The 19,904-nt window shown below is 57.7% G+C and overlaps 3 protein-coding genes across 4 annotated transcripts; 2 read left to right on the top strand and 1 right to left on the bottom strand.

The window, feature by feature from the left end:
- Positions 1–442: 442 nt before the first annotated feature.
- On the top strand, positions 443–5,210 carry LOC116854754 (protein shisa-like-1). The gene is made up of 4 exons (XM_032836900.1): positions 443–625; positions 3,974–4,140; positions 4,342–4,552; positions 5,033–5,210. The coding sequence occupies exons 2-4, from the start codon at positions 4,038–4,040 to the stop codon at positions 5,208–5,210; spliced, it is 492 nt and encodes a 163-aa protein (XP_032692791.1). The 5' UTR covers positions 443–625; positions 3,974–4,037.
- HDDC3 (HD domain containing 3) lies at positions 955–2,592 on the bottom strand. The gene is made up of 4 exons (XM_032836887.1): positions 2,461–2,592; positions 2,106–2,161; positions 1,755–1,995; positions 955–1,447 (listed from the first exon to the last, which is right to left on the bottom strand). The coding sequence occupies exons 1-4, from the start codon at positions 2,570–2,572 to the stop codon at positions 1,317–1,319; spliced, it is 540 nt and encodes a 179-aa protein (XP_032692778.1). The 5' UTR covers positions 2,573–2,592; the 3' UTR covers positions 955–1,316.
- Positions 5,211–5,300: 90 nt separating the features above from the next.
- UNC45A (unc-45 myosin chaperone A) lies at positions 5,301–19,704 on the top strand. 2 transcript variants are annotated; one of them, XM_032836953.1, is made up of 20 exons: positions 5,301–5,394; positions 5,619–5,780; positions 6,030–6,066; positions 6,355–6,530; positions 9,074–9,166; positions 9,547–9,714; positions 10,947–11,115; positions 11,403–11,573; positions 13,294–13,465; positions 14,064–14,364; positions 15,179–15,273; positions 15,470–15,611; positions 15,985–16,125; positions 16,288–16,415; positions 16,567–16,633; positions 17,047–17,160; positions 17,387–17,502; positions 18,364–18,481; positions 18,588–18,743; positions 18,895–19,704. In XM_032836953.1, exons 1-20 carry the CDS (start codon positions 5,389–5,391, stop codon positions 19,150–19,152), a joined length of 2,790 nt encoding a protein of 929 aa, XP_032692844.1. In that variant the 5' UTR covers positions 5,301–5,388; the 3' UTR covers positions 19,153–19,704. The 2 variants fall into 2 exon arrangements, with proteins under 2 accessions (XP_032692844.1, XP_032692843.1); XM_032836952.1 differs by having other exon boundaries at positions 5,369–5,439.
- Positions 19,705–19,904: the final 200 nt, after the last annotated feature.

The following is a 19,904-nucleotide window of genomic DNA, read 5'->3' as shown; positions in this document are numbered from 1 at the left end:
AAGTGTAAGGAATAAAGTTTTTAAAACTCCTGTAATTCTGCCTCCCCCAAGTAATTTATTAAACTAAAACCAAAATTCTCCAAAACACACCTCGTCCAGGCCTGCCTTAGAGGATTACACTGAATTTTTTCACTTTCCTGATCCGTTTACGTGTGACTACCCTGAACCTCATTTCCTTTTAAGTCGCCTTCTTGCGGCCCTTCACCATTTTTTCCTGCAGAAACTGCACGGGAGCCTTCTTTGGGCAAATAACCACCGTGGCTTAGCGCGAAATGGCCTTCGACCTAACCACTTCCTCCTTCCCCAGGTGTGCCCTTTCCAAGGGGCTAATAACTCTCAGTGGCTATCGGCGACCAGAAATCCGTCACCTTTAGACCGCCGCGCATCCACGCCACGGAGACGGGAGCCGCCTCTCCCAGACCCCGCCCACCACAGGCCTCCGCGCGTGGGGCCGCCTCGGGGCCACTTCCGGAGACGGCCGGAAGTCCGCGTCTCTTAGTAACCAAAGGACCCGGCGTGTTGGGGCTGAGATCTGGGATGGGCTGCGAATGGCGGCGAGTTTCTGGGGCGGTCTGGGATGTGAGGGACTCGCAGCACCCCCACGGGCCCTGTCCTGTTGTTGCTGGTAAGCAGGTGGCATTCCTTTCCAAAACATCTGTCATTCCGTCCAACTTTTTTCCTTTTTTCACCAACCTTCTTAAAGGAGGAAGACTGTTACCATTTCTTGAACACCTTCGTGTCAGGCTCCGTCTGACACGTGACCTAGTCTAACCCTAGTAATTACACAGCCTATCTCACTAATAAGGAAGCCAGGCTGGGGGGGAGGGGTCGGGGCCCTGACCTGTCCCTGGGGGCACGCAGTCGGTTCCCTGCCTCGTCCAAGGACAGGTATCCCGCCTACCTGCTCGCCTACCTGCTCCCTATTCGGCAGGCTGGGGAAGGAGCAGCGAGAACTTAAAACTTCACCCAAAATGCTTTATTTTTACATAATGACTTATGAACTAGTGTTTATGGAAGCCCAAGTCCCTGAGGGGCCAGAGTTCACATACAGAATAGCAAACAGACCGGAGCCTGGAGAAAGGGCAGTAAGTGCATTAGGATCGGACGGGCTCCATCTGATTTCCACAATTTCCACAGGGCTCAGCTGAGTCGGCAGGACACATTCAGAGTGAGAAGACGCAAGTGTCTCTTGGCCTCTTGTATCGGGGCTGAACCAGTCAGGGAGGGAGATGGAGAGGCACCGAAAGGCAGGAACAGGAAATCTTTCTGGCCTGGCCAAGGCTGGAGTTTGGGCCCCTGATGGCTCCAAGCACCACTCAGAGCATCAGCCCCCGCTCCTTAAACAGCTGCTTTAGAGCGTCTTCCAGCTGTCGGTTTGTTCCCTGAAGCCCCTTCACCACTTGCGCTGCCCACTCGAAGTATTCCTGGACTCTATGTTCAGACCATCCTGCATGAGAATGGACAGAAAAGTGCTCACATGGCATCCAGGAGAGCACTGCCTTCTGCCCACTTCCTGGAGGGCTTGCTGCAGGGCCACGAGATGAGCTCCCGCTGGGATTTGTCCTGAAAACGTCCCCTTGACCCAGCTGTTGCACTTCCACGGTGCGCAAGATCAGAGTGGGCTAGTAGGATTAGCTGGGGGAACCAACTAGAAGGCCCAGGCTCTTCCCCCACTCCCCCGGGAACTAACCAACCTGTGCCTCCAGAAGGTGGACACCTCCCCCCTTCCCCCCAGAGCAGGTGGGGGAGCGTACCCTCTGGGGTGCAGCGATTCAGGTCCCTCAGGTTGTACAGCTTGTCTGCCAGCTTCACCAGTTTGGCCCCGGGGCTGCTGTGGGGTGCGCGCTCCACCTGCAGCCGCTTTCTCTCCAGCTTGGGCACAGTCTTGTCATCTGTCACCTCCTCCACCAGCCGCCGCACTTGCGCCCCAAAGTGCCGCTCCACCTCATCCAAGCTGGTGTCTGTGTCCTCCACTGTGTCATGGAGCAGGGCTGCCTGGGGACAGGCTTCCCCTTAGTCCTGTGACCCCAGGCAAGGGCTGCCCAGGGCCGAATGGGGTGCCTGATCCCCACCCTAGCCTCCGAGGAGAGAACGAGGGGAGTTACCTGTAACACCGCAATGTCAGTGATTCCCGCCTCATGGGTCAGGATCCGAGCAACACCTGACGGGGCAAAGCAGGAAGTCAGACCTGAGGGAGCCCCAGGCTGCGTGCTGCGGGTTTTGCAGAGCCAGATGTGGCCTCTCACTAGCCAGAGGACCTTTACTCTTTTTAAGTGTCATCTGTGCAGAGGAACAATCATGCCTACCGTCCCGCGTTGCTGCGAGGCTTAAACACGAAAAGTGCCCGGCACAAAGCCCGGTACAATGTAGGTACTCAATGAGGCGTAGGCCCTCCGCGATCCCTTCCCGGTCCCCACCCCCTAGACACCGCTGCGGTTGCTCCCCGGGCGGTGCGCCCACCGATAGGGTGGTTGATGTAGGGGGTCCCTTCGGGGTCCTTCCGCCGCTGCAGTCGGTGCTTGCGAGCCGCGAAGTCCGCAGCCTCTACCAGCTGCGCCGCCTCGGAGCCCATTGCGCGGGCGGGGCGGGCAACTGACGTCCCAGGAGCCCCTTGAACCCAGACAGAGCGTCCACAGCGCCCCCTGGCGCCGCGGAGGCCGGTGACTGTGGAGTCCGACCCAGACAGGCTGGTTTCTGGGGAGGTGACATCCTGGCGGAGAGACCAGCTGGTGAGGGGAGCTGCTCCGCTGGGGGTGCAAGAGGGACATGGCCGGCCTCTCTGAGAACCCACAGTCTCGGCGAAGGAGGAAGACAAACAAGAAATAAGACGGTGTTCTCACAGGGTGCCGGATCCGGGGCAGAAACACACAGGGCACTATGTGGCCTTGAAGGAAGGGCAATTCACCTGGCCTCCTAGGGTCAAAGGCAACGTCCTCCAGAAGGATCCTCTCGTCCTGTGAAAAGACAATCTTCAATGTCAATGTTCTGAAAATTCTCAAAGTGCTCTAAAAATGGTTTTCCCTGCAGGGAGGAACTGGTCGGGATGGGTGTGGGAGCCTCACCTTTGGGCCCAGAAGACCCTACAGCCTGACTCTCTGGAAACTGGAACTTACACTAGCAGCCTGCCTAACTGCTTCAGGGTTAGACTCCCAGGCAGCAGTGATGTTTCTGCGAGAACTGTCTTCTTTGTTCTCGGGTGCTGCATTTCTTTCTTGTACCATCAGTGTTCCTGCTTCAGTCCCTAGACACCTGCTGTGCACCCCTCAGATGATAACTGCTGTCATGCTGTTCTGGGAGCATGACATCGTCAGGTCTTCACAGACTCTGGAATAACAGCACTGCTGGCTGGTGGCCTTGGGCCTTCTAGAGAAAATCCCTGTCTCAGCAGATGGCTGCTATGAGGTTTAAGGGTAAGAGAGAACTAGAGACCCTGGAAGAGCTTTTCCTGTGAACTGGTTTGCGAAGTACAGTACTCCAATCAGACTGGTAGCTTCTCTGTTTCAGTTGGTAGCTGGGGCAGACAAGGGCTCAAGGGAAAAGCTAATGGAAGGACTCGCCCTTGTTTTGCAGCTAGTCTTAGTGGTTGCCATGATGCAGAAGTTAGGGAGGGAAGCTCCAAACGCTGTAACCAAGGCCCCTGGGGCCCGAAATGGGACGACCAGAATTCTCAGGGCTTCCACAGAGGCCTGGAAATTGAGAGTGGGTAGAGAGAAACATATCTGGCTTTATCTCTTTTTCAGCCTAATGGTTCCACTTCCCTCTCATGCCTCATTCTGAGCTCCAGTTTTCTGAAACTTTTCCCCTTCAGTTCAGAAAACTTTAGGCAGCTGGAGACACAGTCCCCACGTTTTCCAACAGAATATAGAACCTCAGTCACTTTCGCCTCCAGAGGTCTGTGATAGAAGCTTCAGGTTGGTGTTCATGGCGCCCAGGGGCCTTGTGGTTTTGATTTTTATTTTCCTACTGTCTGTAGCCATGGCTTAGAAAGAGAGATGCTGGGCTTCCTAAGATCAGCGCTCAGGTGGATGTGACCTCTCATGGGCTTTCAAAGGAGGCTAGGCCTTTTGCTGACTGGCCTGACCGCGGGGCTGCTGCTGCTCTTCAGCTGGGCGACGCTTGTTCAGCCGACCTCTCTCTCAGGTACCCAGTCTCCTCTGCACGCACCCCTCTTCAGGCCCCTACCAGCTCAGCAGGGTATGAGCTGCTCTGGGGAGTGAGTGGGGAGGAAGGGAGTCTGCCCTTTTGATAAGGGCTGATCATTTTCACTCTCCAGAGGGATGGAATTGGGTGTGGGCAGACCATTCTTGCCAGTCTCCAGCCCCCTTGCTTCCCCCCCTTCAGCTTTGGCCCACCACCCCCACTTGTGCCAGACCACCTGGGATGCTGATGGCCGCCGCTACCCCGGTTTTTTCTGTCCTCGGCTCTCGGATACCCGGGAGGAAGCCTACTGCTGCCACCTGCAGGCTGCAGGGGGCTTCTGCTGCACCCGGGCTGAATTTGAGGCCTTGTACCAGGTCAACCTGTCCGCCCTTCCGCCCCCACCCATCCTCAGGTGAGAACTCCAAGCCCCAGAACCCCCGGAACACTGGCAAACAAGCTCTGTTTTTCATTCCTGGGGCGGGAAGCTTGTAGCATACAGACGAGTGGCGGGGCAGACTTCGTACAGAAAATCGCGTGAATACACAATTACAAACAGTTCTGTGAAAGGAAGTTCAGGGGGCTGTGTAAGCGAGTAAACAGGGAGCCATTGCGTGCACTGTGGGGCCGGGGTCAGGTGGGACAGGTGTCAGATCGAGAGGATCTTGTAGTCCGTGGATTACATCCATTATAGTAGGGGTTTTCAAAACTAAATCTGTCCATGGATGGCTTCATGGCATCTGTGAGCCCCTGAATTTCTATTTACGAATTCTACATTGATCGGGGGAGAGGGGTGTCCCGAGCTTTCTCCGACTCTCAAGGGCTCTGTAACCGACAGGCTGCAGCAGCAAGAACGCGGCTGGGGCCAGCATCCTAATACTCTCCTCTCCTACAGGGGTCGGGGTCCGCTCCTAGCCCTGGGCCTCTATACCCTGCTGCTCGTGGCCCTGATGACCGCCGACCTGGTGCACTTCTGCCGCGGACGGGGCGGGGGCCGGCGCCGGCGTCCCCGCCGGCTTCCCTCTCGGTCCTCCGCTGCGCGCCCCCTGCAGGTCCCAGTGGGAACAGACTAGGATCGGCTGCGCGGATCAGAGCCCCGCCCACCGGCGCGCTCTCGCCTTGCCCCTGCCACTCCTCTGTCCCCGCCTTTGACGCAGGACCGGGGCGGGGCAGCCGACTTCAGATTCCTGAGCCTGGTCCCACTCCGCCCCAGAGACTGCGCCTGCGCGCGCCCTGGACGCCCTCTCCGCGATGACTGTGAGTGGTCCAGGCACCCCCGAGCCCCGGCCGGCTGCCCCCGGGGTGCGTACCGGTCCTCCCGTTCCATCACCACTTCCCACCTGCTCTGAACGTACCCCGGCCTCCTTCTCCCCGTCTTGGCCCTCCATGGGACTTGCCCCCTGCCCCCCGGTCTCTTGTCTCCCAGCTCCCCGAGCCTGGCCTGAGCCCACCCCCAACGTTTCCACCCATTCCCTCCACAGGCCAGTGCGGTGGAGCAGCTGCGGAAGGAGGGCAACGAGCTGTTCAAATGCGGGGACTACGAGGGCGCCCTGACGGCCTACACTCAGGCCCTAGATCTGGGTGCTACGCCCCAGGACCAGGCCATTCTGCACCGAAACCGGGCCGCCTGTCACCTCAAGCTGGTGAGGGAGCCGGCTGCTCTTCCTCTGCCCCTCCTCTGCCCTGCCTGGGCCCGGTTTGACCAGCTTGCTGCTCTTTGGGTCCTGGCTGGGTATTCACCTTCCCAGGCCACCTCCACTTACTTGTCTGATGTCTTTTGGGCCTCCGGGTAGTGGGGACTTGAGTGGCTACTAGAGCACAGCCCTGCTGCCCAGCTAGTGACCTGAAAGGAAGATGACCAGCCTCTCAAGCTGCTGCTCCTTTTCTTACAGGAAGATTACGACAAAGCAGAAACTGAGGCATCCAAAGGTAGGAGACTGTGGGCTGCCGTGTGGAGCTGTGGTGGGCAAGGACTCTGGGGCCACTGCACCTTCACATTTTCCTTTCCCTTTGGCCCCAGAAACACTTCTGCCTTCTCTCTTTCCCACTTCCTCGGGCGTTTCCTTCTCTGCAGCTACCCTCACCTTTTCTGAGGCTGGAATACTGAGTCCCACATCTGTCCCCCCACCTTCCTCGGGCCCTCGAGACCTTTCCCTACTGCTTTTGCCTGGAGACGGTGGCCTCATGGGTGCTGACAGAGCTCCCATTTGTGCTCAGCCATCGAAAAGGACGGAGGAGATGTCAAAGCACTTTACCGGCGCAGCCAAGCTCTAGAGAAGTTGGGCCGCCTTGATCAGGCTGTCCTTGACCTGCAGAGATGTGTGAGCCTGGAACCCAAGAACAAAGTTTTCCAGGAGGCCCTGAGGAACATCGGCGGCCAGATTCAGGAGAAGGTACGTGAATGACTGAGAGAGAGGCTTTGACAGGTGGTAGAGGGACACTGGTAAATGGATCTGGGCAAAGGATGTAAACACAGGAGATACTGATGACAAACAAACTTTTGGGAATGAAGCTCAGCCTTGCTAGTGGTTAGGGAGAAGCAAGTGAAAATAACAGCAAGATGCTGTCTTTTCGGTGGTCTGTTCAGCAAACTTTTTTTTTTTTTTACATTTTTAAAAAATTTTTTATAAACACATAATATATTTTGATCCCCAGGGGTCCAGGTCTGTGAATCGCCAGGTTTATACACTTCACAGCACTCACCATAGCACATACCCTCCCCAGTGTCCATAACCCCACCCCCCCAACCCCCCTGCCCCCATCAACCCTGTTTGTTTTGTGAGATTAAGAGTCACTTATGGTTTGTCTCCCTCCCAATCCCATCTTGTTTCATTTACTCTTCTCCCACCCCCTTAACCCCCCATGTTGCATCTCCTCTCCCTCATATCAGGGAGATCATATGATAGTTGTCTTTCTCCAATTGACTTATTTCGCTAAGCATGATACCCTCTAGTTCCATCCACGTCGTCGCAAATGGCAAGATTTCATTTCTTTTGATGGTCGCATAGTATTCCATTGTGTATATATATCACATCTTCTTTATCCATTCATCTGTTGATGGACATCTAAGTTCTTTCCCTAGTTTGGCTATTGTAGACATTGCTGCTATAAACATTCGGGTGCACGTGCCCCTTCGGATCACTATGTTTGTATCTTTAGGGTAAATACCCAGTAGTGCAATTGCTGGGTCATAGGGTAGTTCTATTTTCAACATTTTTAAAGTACATACACTTTGCTAGAAGAAGGGAGGCAGACGCTTAAGTGGCGGGATCGATTATGAGTGCTGGAGTTGGTGTATATTGGTATAGCTCCTTCGGGGAGTACCTGAAATAGCTCTTAAAATTTTAAATGATCGTATCCTGTGATCCAGTATGTTTATTTGCTGTCTCCCTGAAGAAGCCTTGACCGTGTACACAAGCAGGCATGTGTATATTTATTTCAGCCTTGTTTGTTGTAATATAAAGTTGGAGCTTGGCTAACTGCCTAGCGATAGGGGAATGGCTTAATAAACGGGGTGCTCCCCTTACTGTGGACCCCTGTGTCACAGCTACCAGGAGTAGGTAGATGTATAGACATCCATGTATAGACTTGGAAGGAGACTACTTCTTAAATGAAAAAAGCCAAGTATGCTGTAACACATACGGGAGGATACTGTTCATGTTGAAATAATACCTCATGTGCACCCTCAAAACAGTACCATGTTTTCTTCTGTGGGCCCACTTGGGCGTGTAAATATGAAGAAAACTATTTTCAGAGATAATGCATCAGAATGGTACTGGGGAGCGGAGGGAGATTGATGGAGTTTTTCAGAGCTACTGCTTCATCCATTAACTTCCTGATATAGAAAGAGACATTGTTTGCATAGTATATACGGTAAAAGTTACTTTAGAGGGCCCCTGGACGGCTTAGTGAGTTAAGCCTCTGCCTTTGGCTCAGGTCATGATCTCAGGGTCCTGGGATTGAACCCCACATCGGGCTCTCTGCTCAGCGGGGAGCCTGTTCCCCACCCCCCCACCCCCTGCCTGCCTCTCTGCCTACTTGTGATCTCTGTCTGTTAAATGAATAAATAAAATCTTAAAAAAAAAAAAAAGTTACTTTAGGAGAAAAGAGTCTAAAGCCCATCTTGAACACAGCCCAGCTTAAATTAACCAGATCCCATGATGTTACAATGCTGTCCCAGTGAGAGCAGGGAAGGTGCTGGCAGACGCCTTATAGAAAGGCTGAGACGTGGGAAGGCGGGTTGTTTCTGCTCTGTGCCGGCTCTGGTCAGCAGGAGCTGCCTAGAGCCCTGTGTTGAGATGGATGAGGAAGCAGGTCGGTGGGCCTAGCAGAGCGCCCCATGCACGACTGATTGGTCATGTCTGCCATGAATGCAAAGGGGGATGCGGGGAATAGCACACATGCTGGGTACGTGCCACCGTCCATGCCCTGGGCCCTAGGGAGGGAGAGGGCAGAGAGTGATCTTGGTCCATCATGTTATTTTTAAGTTTTCAGAATCCTGGAGCCCCAGGGAGCGTTCGCAGCTACCTCCTGACCTGCTGGCTCCCCTGCTGCGGGTGTCAGTGCCGGGTTGAGGGCCAGGGGCACAACATCCATGCTGCCACGTCATGGATGGCTCCTCCGGGAGGGGGTGGCCCCGCGGCTCCCAGGGTGCCTTGCCTTCTGAATGGCACCGCCTTCGGCACTAGCGCCGCCCCTGCTGCCCGAGCGGGAAGTAGCTCAGGAGGGAAAACAGCCTCGGGAAGTTTGGGTGAAGCTGCCAGGCAAGTCTCTTCCTGCCCAGGGTAGCGTGGGGTGAGCCCGCGGCCCAGATGTCCTAGCTGTGCCTCCTGAGGACACGAGCCAGGAGCGGGAACGAGCAGAAGAGAGCACACAGGGAATGCGCTGTCTTTGGCTCCAAGAGGGACCTCCCCCGTGCCTCGCTGGTTTGTCGTAGGTGCGATACATGTCCTCGACGGATGCCAAAGTGGAGCAGATGTTCCAGATCCTGTTGGACCCACAAGAGAAAGGCACCGAGAAGAAGCAAAAGGTATATGTCTGGGCTGAGCGAGTGGGGGCGGACCTCCCACTACAGCTGCCCCCACCCCGCCCCCTGTCCCCTGCCCCAGCGGTGCCCTCGCCATGAGCGGTGTTGGCCCACCAGCCACTGCTGGCCTACTGTGCTGCCTGGTGCTCCTCGGGTCATGCAGCCGGGCTCCCAGAGCCCGAGCAAGAACCTACAGGGCCTAGGGCCTGTGTGTGTCCTTTCCCTTCCTTGCTGGAGGAAACCGAAGTTCATAGAGGTTCCATTTATGACCTGGGTCGCTCAGCCGCTGAATGGAAGCAGCGCGGTCCAGGGCTCCGGCTCGCTGCTCGCCCCGGCCCGTGCCGTGGGTGGCGTCCACGGGATGTGCGCTTCCTTTGACGTAGGCTTCCCAGAACCTGGTGGTGCTGGCCCGGGAGGATGCTGGGGCTGAGAAGATCTTCCGGAGCAACGGGGTTGAGCTCCTGCAGCGCCTGCTGGACACGGGCGAGGCTGACCTGATGCTGGCGGCTCTGCGCACCCTGGTCGGCATCTGCTCGGAGCACCAGTCACGAGTAGGTGGGGCGGCGGGGCTGGCTACTGCCACGGTCCGTGCACCCACCACCCTTCCACGATCCACTCTGTATTCCCAGAAGAATGGAGGCAGAGTACAAGGGGACATGTCGTGAGAGGAAAAATTAAAATGGCTCCCCAAAAACCCATCATGATTTGGGATGAACTGGGGCTTGTAAAAAGTGAAAGGAGCCCACGGACACCCTGAGCCTGTGCTTTCAGTAGGCTTTCCTGGAGCCAGCTCAGAGACGCCTCATTCGGACTCATTCATTGTGCAATAAAAGCAAGGTCTTGCAAAGAAAGGGGCCCCCATCGTTCTCCAACCATCAAACTGACGTTTCCCCTGCAGGAGTGTCCTCCAGCCAGTGATGTGGTCAGTGATGTCACCCAGAACATCTGTACTCAGACAGGGACCAGATAGGAGGGGCTTGACCCTGAGCTGGTTGTCCGTATAGACAACACAGACAAGACAACATACAACATATAGACTACAACAGCATAGACACTTGTGCAAGAACAGTCCTGCCCTGGTGAAATCCAGGCCGTACCTCTTACCTGAGCTGGCTGGACCCAGCGGAAGGGACTTGACCCTTGGTTCCTTTGAGAGGTGCCCACAATTCCGAGACCAGGGATGGAGCTGTGGGATAGTCCATGAAAGCTCTTTAGGCCAAACCCAGGCTGTATTTCTGGGTCTCCCACAACTAAGAATGGTAAAACCATGTGAATTCCATCTACCTCTTTCAGTTTTCCTTCCCCTTTCAGGTGAACCTCTGGGATATCCAACTTAGAAATGGGACGGAGAGGCCCTGCCGTCCGTTGCATGCATGTCCGCATCCCCAGTCTGCAGACAGAGCCTTAGGGTCACCATTGGAAAGGAACCAGGGGTCCTTGGACCTGGGGTCATGGAGCTTGTCCAGACTTCTGGGGCTCCTTGTTAGGGAAACACAAACCAAAGCAGCTGTTCCTCGGGCCACAGTGTTTCTGTCTCCTCCGACAAGCTGAGGAGAGGTAGTGGTGGATTCCTCTGGAATGTTTCCCTTAGAAGCCTTTCCCGCAAATAATCGTGGCATTGCCCTGGGTCACACCCTCAGTCAGGCCCACTTTGATTCCCTTTGGAGCTGGTCCTTCCACCCAGATGTTTTCTCCCCTTCTGGCCACACTCACACCCACAGTTAGGAATCTCTGTGGCTGCCCTCCACCAACGGGAGGCTCTGTCCCCCTCTCTCCCACCCAGACAGTGGCAACCCTGAGCATGCTGGGAACGCGGCGTGTGGTCTCCATCCTTGGCGTGGAAAACCAGGCTGTATCCCTGGCTGCCTGCCACCTCCTGCAGGTTATATTCGACGCCCTCAAGGAAGGTGTCAAGAAAGGCTTCAGAGGCAAAGAAGGAGCCATCATCGTGGGTGAGTGGAAGCAGGTCTGCGGTCCTTTGGGTGTTGCGATCATGGAAGGGAAGGGGCTGAGCCAGCCAAGCTAGCTCTTTGGGGACCAAACTAGCCGCCGCGGGTTGTTTAGGAATATGGTTCGGTGGCAGTATTTTACTCTAGATTGGAAGCCTGCAGAGAAGGGTACCTACACGGAAGGCTGGAGCCCAGGGGTCCCCTTCCTGTATCTCCATGGCCTGTTGGGGAGGTCGGGGTCAGGCAGGGCAGGGCCACCATGGGGTTCACTGACGCCTTCTCGTTGCCAGATCCTGCGCGAGAGCTCAAGATCCTCATCAGTAACCTCTTGGAGCTGCTGACTGAGGTGGGGGTCTCTGGCCAAGGCCGGGACAATGCTCTGAGCCTCCTGATTAAAGCAGTGCCCCGGAAGTCTCTGAAGGATCCCAACAACAGCCTCACGCTCTGGGTCATTGACCAAGGTAGGAGATCAGTTTTTTGTTTGTTTTGTTTGTTTGTTTTGGTTTTTTTTGAAAGATTTTATTTATTTATTTGACAGAGAGAGATCACAAGTAGAGAGGCAGGCAGAGAGAGAGGGAAGCAGGCTCCCTGCTGAGCAGAGAGCCCGATGCGGGACTCGATCCCAGGACCCTGAGATCATGACCTGAGCCGAAGGCAGCGGCTTAACCCACTGAGCCACCCAGGTGCCCGGTAGGAGATCGGTTTTAAAGAGGGAGAAGGACACTGAGCGTATCTGTTAGGTCTTGCTTGGGTCCTTGTTCCCAGCCCTGTGTCTGCACTGAAGCATGTCCTATGGCCTACACTGTGGTCTCGGGGACCCAGGAGAGACCTTTCAGCCATGCCTGTGTGCACGTGCATGTGCATCGAGCAGGCGGGGAAGGCCGTCAGCGGGGAGGCTGGTTGAGCTTTCTGTATCTGAGGTGTTTCCCTGTGAGTGTGCATTACTTTGTACTTGGAGAAAAATACTTAGAAGTTTACTATATAAATTCACACCTCTTGGGACGCCTGGCCGGCTCCTCAGTGGAACACGCAACCTTTTTTTTTTTTTTTTTTAAAGATTTATTGTTTGAGAGAAAGCACGCTTGTGATGGAGGGACAGGGGCAGAGGGAGAGGAAGAGACTCTCAGGCAGACTCCCCGCTGAGCACAGAGCCAGACGCAAGGCTCGATATCACGACCCTGAGATCACGACCTAAGCCAAAATCAAGACTCAGCTGCTTAACCGACTGCATCACTCAGGTGCCCCTGGAAGATGGGACTCTTGAGCCTTGGGGTTGTGAGTTCAAGCCCTGTACTGGCTAAAGAGGGTACTTAAAAAAAAAAGATATTAAATACATACGTACACATATACATACACACACACGTATATAAATCAGTTCCCAGTACTCTTTTTCCCTTTAAAGATAAATAAGGGGGGGGTGCCTAGGTGGCTCGATCGTTAGACGTCTGCCTTTGGCTTTGGTCACGATCCCAGAGTCCTGGGATCGAGCCCTGCATCAGGCTCCCTGCTCAGCGGGAGGCCTGCTTCTCCTTCCCCCACTTCCCCTGGTTGTGTTCTGTCTCTGTCAAATAAATAAATAAAATCTTTAAGATTTTATTTATTTATTTGATAGAGAGCACAAGTTGGCAGAGAGGCAGGGCAGGGGGAAGGCAGGCTCCCTGCTGAGCAGAGAGCCCCATGTGGGGCTCAGTCCCAGGACCCGAGATCATGACCTGAGCTGAAGGCAGAGGCTTAACCCACTGAGCCACCCAGGCGCCCCAATAAATAAAGTCTTGGTGCCCCAATAAATAAAGTCTTTTAAAAAAAAGTTAAATAAGGAAAACTTGGGAAAGGTCCTCCGTGAGTACGTGTATCCGGTGTTCATCTTTTGGTGTCCTAATGCTGTGAGGCTGGGTATTATTTTCCCCTTTGATGTTACAGGTGAGGAACCTCAAAGCCCCAGAGCACTTGGCCCCATGGGCAGGGCCAGCATGCGGTCCTCACTTCCGAGGGCCCTTCCTGACACCATGACTGTTTCTGGAGGCGGGGGCAGCCCCCCTGGCTGTCTGAGCCTGCCCTGCATGCGACTGTCCACGCTGTGTACCCTCGTCTCCGGGAGGCCCTGCTTGCCCGTGCCCCTCCCAAGGGAACCTCCTCGCTTTGCCAGCTTTTTGCTGCTTTCATAGCAGGGTGTCTTTTCAGGCCTGAAGAGGATTCTGGAGGTGGGGGGCTCTGTGCAGGGGGCTCCTGGAGAGCTCGCGGTGACCGCGAACAGCCGTGTGAGTGCCTCCGTGCTGCTCAGCAAGCTCTTTGATGACCTGAAGTGTGGCGCTGAGAGGGAGAATTTCCACCGGCTCTGCGAGAACTACATCAGGTAAGGGAGCCGGCCCAGCCCACTGCCGGGGGTTGCCGACGGGTCCGCACTCCTCAGGGAGGGACAGCGATGAAAGGGTTTCAATCAGGACAGCAGCCTTAGGGAGGCCTTGCAGGGACCAAAGTGGTCCCAAGGCCCACTTCTTCTTCCAAAGTGGCCTTCCCAGGGAATGTTCTTTCTCCATTCTACACCACAGCGCATGCTCTCGGGCACGCACTGTGTGGACTGAGCCCTTTGGGGTGTCCGTTCTGACACTGCAGCGCGACAGTCCTGCCCTTAAGGAGGTTCCAGATGGGACTGAGGACAAATCCTGATATGAGCAGAGCAATTTTGGGTTGTAATAAGTGCAGGGAAGGAGCTAGATGGTGTGAGCGAGAGTGACCTAGGTCAGATACATGATCAGGGGAGGCCCGAAAGCCCAGCGAGAGAAGCTGGGCAGCCAGTGCCCAGCGGCATGGCCTTGCCGTCCCGGGGCAGCTTTCTTTGCTGTTCCTGCCCAAGTAGTGCAGATGCCTGGCCGGTGGACAGAAAGGGGGTGGGGAAGGAGAATCCCTTTATGCTGGCCTTTGTGTGACCGCAGTCACCCTGTGCCCCGCAGGAGCTGGTTCGAGGGCCAAGGGCTGGCCGGGAAGCTGCGGGCCATCCAGACGGTGTCCTGCCTCCTGCAGGGCCCGTGCGAAGCCGGCAACCGGGCCCTGGAGCTGAGCGGCGTCATGGAGAGCGTGATCGCCCTGTGTGCCTCTGAGCAGGAGGAGGAGCAGCTGGTAGCCGTGGAGGCCCTCATCCATGCGGCCGGCAAGGCCAAGCGGGCCTCGTTCATCACGGCTAACGGCGTCTCGCTGCTGAAGGACGTGTACAAGCGCAGTGGGAAGGACAGCATCCGCATCCGGGCGCTGGTGGTGAGCCGGGCAGGCCTGGGCTGGGCAGGCCAGCCTGCAGGCAAGGGTGTTTACTGGGGGGCCGGTATGCGAGGGTGCGGCTCCAGCACAGCCTGGTGACAGTATGGGATGTGCAGGGCCATGTCGAAGCCAGAGGCATGAGCCCTGGCTCCTTCTAACCACAGGGCTCATGGTCAAGTTAGGGAGATGAGCCTTGTGCAGACAGGACCCCCGAGAATGCAGGACGGCACTTGCTGCCCCCTGGAGGCCGTGCCGTGGGAGAAGCTGGGCCAGGCTGGTTGGCCAGGCCGGTCAGAGGGGCCGTGTGGAAAGGCTCGGCCTCCAGGCAGCCCAGGTGCTGGAGCTTTGGGCCCTGGTTGGTCCCCATAAGCCTGCTGCAGCCGTGCCCCTTGGGAAGGCTGGTCCTTCTCCTTGGGGCACTTAGTCCTGGGCTTCTCCATCCCAGAAGGATCTTCTCTTGCCAGAGACACCGGGCCTGTCTCCACACAGGTCTTGGCTCCACCCACGAAGAGCTCTCTGTATGGCACAGAAAAAAACAGAGCAAACCCAGTGCAGATCTGGGGGGTTGGGGTCCAGGACTGCACCGTGGACAGTATGTCTGTCTCTACCCAATGTGTGTCACCTGACCGCCCCCCCCCTCCCCACCCAGTAGCTGATTTGCTGCCAGATCTCTAGGTGGTAGCCTGGTAGGGCTGTGCGTGGCCTGCAGAGGGCCCGGCACCATGTCAGGGAGCGGGTCCATGCCAAGTGCGGAGGAGCCCAGCCCCACCTCCATCCCTAGAGACCAGCGGCTGGTTTTCGCCTCTTCCTGCAGGGCCTGTGTAAGCTCGGCTCGGCTGGGGGGACAGACTTTAGCATGAAGCAGTTTGCTGAAGGCTCCACTCTCAAACTGGCCAAGCAGTGTCGAAAGTGAGTTATTTGGTCGCTGTGGCTCCCGACTGGACCCGTCAGCTCGGCCTTGAGAGAAAAGTGTGGGTGGAGGGCGGGGCCTCCTCTCTACCCTGCTGTGCCCCAGGCGGACCCTCCTGAGTCCTGCCATGTGTGCTGCTTCGTGTGTAGAGGGGACACGCCCCTGTTCCGATCCCCCTCCCCCGCATGTCCCCAGGTGGCTGTGCAATGACCAGATTGACCCGGGCACTCGGCGCTGGGCAGTGGAGGGCCTGGCCTACCTCACCTTCGACGCTGACGTGAAGGAAGAGTTTGTGGAAGATGAGGCTGCCCTGAAGGCTCTGTTCCAGCTCAGCAGGGTAGCTCCTGGGCTCCGCTAGTCATCTGGGAACAGAATCTGGGATTAGAATTGACCAGGCTTTCTTGGCAGGTCTTGGTCAGTGGCGCCTGTGGCGCCGGGGCGGGAGGGCTGGGAGCCCGCGGGGCCGCTCTGTGGCCTGGGCCTCTGGGGCTGCACGGGCAGCGTCGGACCGGACAGTGTCTCTGGAGCAGTTAGGGAGGTCGCAGGTGTGAGCCCCCAGAGTCTGGGGCCAGGTTGGGCCTGGGAGCATCCCTCGTTCATCCTGGCGCCCCAGTGGTCCAGCCGAGGGTAGACTTGGAGGCCCGGGTGGCATTTGTCCCATGCTGCTCTGTCCCCGGACGGCGCCCCGACCGCCCCCGTCCTGCCCGCAGTCCGAGGAGAGGTCGGTGCTCTTTGCGGTGGCCTCGGCGCTGGTGAACTGCACCAACAGCTACGACTATGAGGAGCCCGACCCCAAGATGGTGGAGCTGGCCAAGTACGCCAAGCAGCACGTGCCCGAGCAGCACCCCAAGGTGAGGGCGCCCTTGACCCGGGGCGCCCGCAGCAGCCTCCCGTTGAAGCGGGTTTCTTTCCCTCTGTGTTCACGTCCGTCGGTTTGTGCCGCGAGCAGGGCCTCCCTCTCCCTGTCCCGTCAGCCGGGGCCCCTCTGCTAAGCTAAGCTGCCTCCTTCCCAGGACAAGCCGGCTTTCGTGCGGGCTCGGGTGAAGAAGCTGCTGGCGGCGGGCGTGGTGTCGGCCATGACGTGCATGGTGAAGACCGAGAGCCCCGTGCTGACCGGCTCCTGCCGCGAGCTGCTGTCCAGGTGAGCCGGCCTCGGCGCCGCCAGACCTCCGAACTCGGGAGCGGAGGAGCAGCGGGGCCACCTGCGGAGCCGCTGGCCGTGACCGAGCCTGGGCCCCGGGGTGTCTGCCGGCCAGAGCCGGCTCCCGCCCACCCACGCCATCTCCCCGCAGGGTCTTCCTGGCGCTGGTGGACGAGGTAGAGGACCGCGGCACGGTGGTGGCTCAGGGCGGGGGCAAGGTAAGCTGGCTTACAGACTCCTTCCCGAGGGTCTAGAAAACATGACTCAGCGGCTGCCACACCAGTGACGAGGCCGGAACACAGTACGAGGGACCCGCAGGAACGTGTTCCTGCCGAGTGAGCGATGCTCACGGGGGCGGGTCTGTGCCTCTGGAGATCCTGACTCTCCTCCTTTCTCCTGTGCGGCCCGGGGCCCAGCACAAGCCGTGGCTGGCCCTTAATAAGTGTGTGTGGAGGAGTTTGGGCAGCTTAAGGAGAGGCCTGAGGGGGGAAGAGGGTCTGGGGCAGGGAGTGTCACAGGCCTGAGGGAGGAGAGAAGTGAGTGCGCCGATGTCAGTGCTCGGGGGCTGGTGCTCTGGGCCTTACCCTCCAGGGCACATCTCAGACCCTGGCGGCTCGGCTCGTCCCCACAGGCTCTGCTCCCGCTGGCGCTGGAAGGCACTGATGTGGGCCAGACGAAGGCAGCGCAGGCTCTTGCCAAGCTCACCATCACCTCCAACCCAGAGATGACTTTTCCTGGCGAGCGGGTGTGTGTCTTGTTGTCCCAGCCCTGGCCTCTCCCCTACCCCGCACTGGGCCCTGATGGCCTCTGACCTGGGCTCTGGCTCCTCCTGGGGACAGACAGGAAGTGGTGGCCCTGCTGAGGCCCGGGGTGGCGAGGGCAGCCTTCTCTCTGGGAGTGGCCTCTCACCTCCGGGTCGGTGGGGATGGGGGCGGCACAGGTGAGCGCCCTGACAGGTGGCTGTACCACAGATCTATGAGGTGGTCCGGCCCCTCGTCTCCCTGTTGCACCTCAGCTGCTCAGGCCTGCAGAACTTCGAGGCACTCATGGCTCTCACCAACCTGGCGGGGATCAGCGAGAGGCTCCGGTAAGGTCCCCGGGACAGCACTTTCCAGTTTGAAGAGCAGTCTTCGGTCACGGCTTGACTTGAGCCTCACAGGCCCGTCCCTGTACCTGGGGAGGCAGGCCCTGAGGTCTGACTTGTACCACGGTCCACCAGTGGGCGAGGCCCGGGGCGGTGATGGTGCGCGCCCTGGAGTCCGACCGCCTGGGTTCACATCCTGACTCCACTGGTCGCTAGTGTGTAACGCAAACAAGTGCTGCTCCGTGCCTCAGTTTCCCCTCTGTGGAATGGGATGGGCACACTCCCTCCACACTACCAGGAGTGGTAGTGAGCAAAAAATGAGAAAATACACACACAAACCCTGAGTATGTGGCACCTGGCTCCCTCCCAGGAGTGTGGCCAAGTGGTACGTGTCCACTGTCACCGCAAACGGTGACATTGGGCTCCCTGTCTTCACTCAGCTTCAGTTTCTTCTTCTGCAAAATAGTGATAGTAAGCATACCTGCGCCTTCACTGTAGGGCCATGGTGAGGATTAAGAGAGTCCAACCCCTGGGGCAAATAATACATTATATGTTAATTAGAAAAAAAAAGAAGTCCAAGTTCTGAGTCAGGGTACGTGCTTAAATGTTAGATGTTAGTTTAGCATCACTGTCAGCAGCCCCCTGGTCTCCGAACTCCCTGCTGTAGAGCATTTTCCATGGTCCCGTGCTACGTCCTAGGCTTGCTGAAGACGCTGGCAGCCACCGCAGTTCATGCCTGTTGCAGGAGGGTCTCTGGTGCCTGGGAGATCCTTGACCTGGGGCTCGATTGTGTGGGAACGCGGGGATGGGGGAGGCAGAGGCGGAAGCGCTGAGGCTGCTGACCCCTCCACCCCGGCCCCGCAGGCAGAAGATCCTGAAGGAGAAGGCCGTGCCCATGATCGAGGGCTACATGTTCGAGGAGCATGAGATGATCCGCCGGGCAGCCACGGAGTGCATGTGCAACCTGGCCATGAGCAAGGAGGTGAGGGCGGCCCGGGGGGGGTCACGCAGACAGGTGCGTGGTGGCACCCGTGCCCCACTTGGCTCTGCTGCAGCCTGCTCAGTCCCCTCCTCTCCTGTGGCCTCAGGTACAGGACCTCTTTGAAGCCGAGGGCAATGACCGACTGAAGCTGCTGGTGCTGTACAGCGGTGAGGACGACGAGCTGCTGCGGCGGGCCGCGGCGGGGGGCCTGGCCATGCTCACCTCCATGCGGCCCTCGCTCTGCAGCCGCATCCCCCAAGTGGTCAGTGCCTCTTGGCTGAGAACGGGAGGCGGGTCTGGAACGCCCTGCATGGCCCCGGGTTGGGGGACATCCCGGGACACACGGGAGTGCTCCTGCCAGGTTTGAGCCTGCTGCTCGGTGGTGACTGGCGACGCTGCCCTGTTTCCTGCAGACCACACATTGGCTGGAGATCCTGCAGGCCTTGCTCCTGAGCCCCAACCAGGAGCTGCAACACCGGGGTGTGGTGGTGGCACTGAATATGGTGGAGGCCTCGAAAGAGATCGCCGGCACCCTCATGGAGAGCGAGGTGCTGGAGATCCTGTCGGTGCTGGCTAAGGGCAAGGAGAGCCCTGTCACCAGGGCTGCTGCGGCCTGCCTGGGGAAAGCAGTGGAATATGGGCTTATCAAACCCAACCAGGGAGGAGAGTGAGGGCCTGCCTCATGCACACGCGCGCTGCAGCAGAGGAGGACGGACACAGCTTTGGCTGCTGCGGGCTGGGATGCTGAACACTGGCCTCTCCTCCCTAGCTGCCCCCTGATGTCCCCTGCTGAATCAGGGACCACGGGCAGTCACGGCCCTGCTCTGCCAGCACTACCTCCCGCCTCACACAGCAGGGCCCTTGTGTACTACTGTAGACAGCTGGGAATCTGGCCCGCACGTTCCCGGCCTTGGGAAGGGCACATCCAGCAGCCGCACCAGCTAGGAGCCTCACCTGAGCCTGCCGGCGGGACCACCCCGACCCTCTAGTAAGAAGTATGTGGGACTCAAATGCGCGCCCTGTCCCTCGGCAGGGACCTGGCTGTGGGCCAGTCTCTGGAGCGGGAGCCAGGTCTGGCTGTGTGCGCAGCAGTTAGCTCTACGGAAGGTATCCTACGGATTCCTCACCCCGGAGCCTGCTGAGTGCTGTGTAGTTCTGTTGGAGGATCAGGGTAAACCTACGAAGCTAATAAAAATCTATTCAGTCGCGTGGGAATCAATGGCTGTGGACTCCTCAGTGCTGGTCCTTCAACACTCTTGTCTTTGTATTGAGAGTTCCCAGTGGCCTGCACTCGGGCAGTGCTCTGCATCTGGGGCCTGCTCTCCCCTCGAGGAAAAATCCTGTAGCACGTCCTGGTGACAGCAAGAGCTCCACCACCTGCCGGGGCGGAGAGCCGCGAGAGCTTGCTTCCGCTCTGGGAGCG

The sequence above is a fragment of the Lontra canadensis genome, unplaced genomic scaffold, assembly GCF_010015895.1.
Source record: "Lontra canadensis isolate GAN:19392208 unplaced genomic scaffold, GSC_riverotter_1.0 scaffold94, whole genome shotgun sequence".
In the NCBI taxonomy this organism is placed as follows: Eukaryota; Metazoa; Chordata; class Mammalia; order Carnivora; family Mustelidae; genus Lontra; species Lontra canadensis.
This window is presented reverse-complemented; position numbering and strand designations above follow the sequence as displayed.

What these genes read in the sequence shown, in the direction of transcription:
- HDDC3 (XM_032836887.1), bottom strand. Translation starts at nt 2,572, where the DNA reads ATGGGCTCCGAGGCGGCGCAGCTGGTAGAGGCTGCGGACTTCGCGGCT. An exon ending in CTACATCAACCACCCTATCG is followed by an intron (nt 2,162 to 2,460) that starts GTGGGCGCACCG and finishes TTGCCCCGTCAG; the next exon opens with GTGTTGCTCGGATCCTGACC. An exon ending in CTGACATTGCGGTGTTACAG is followed by an intron (nt 1,996 to 2,105) that starts GTAACTCCCCTC and finishes GCCTGTCCCCAG; the next exon opens with GCAGCCCTGCTCCATGACAC.
- LOC116854754 (XM_032836900.1), top strand. Translation starts at nt 4,038, where the DNA reads ATGGGCTTTCAAAGGAGGCTAGGCCTTTTGCTGACTGGCCTGACCGCG. An exon ending in TCAGCCGACCTCTCTCTCAG is followed by an intron (nt 4,141 to 4,341) that starts GTACCCAGTCTC and finishes CCCCCCCTTCAG; the next exon opens with CTTTGGCCCACCACCCCCAC. An exon ending in CCGCCCCCACCCATCCTCAG is followed by an intron (nt 4,553 to 5,032) that starts GTGAGAACTCCA and finishes CCTCTCCTACAG; the next exon opens with GGGTCGGGGTCCGCTCCTAG.
- UNC45A (XM_032836952.1), top strand. Translation starts at nt 5,389, where the DNA reads ATGACTGTGAGTGGTCCAGGCACCCCCGAGCCCCGGCCGGCTGCCCCC. An exon ending in AGAAACTGAGGCATCCAAAG is followed by an intron (nt 6,067 to 6,354) that starts GTAGGAGACTGT and finishes ATTTGTGCTCAG; the next exon opens with CCATCGAAAAGGACGGAGGA. An exon ending in TGCCCGAGCAGCACCCCAAG is followed by an intron (nt 16,126 to 16,287) that starts GTGAGGGCGCCC and finishes CCTCCTTCCCAG; the next exon opens with GACAAGCCGGCTTTCGTGCG.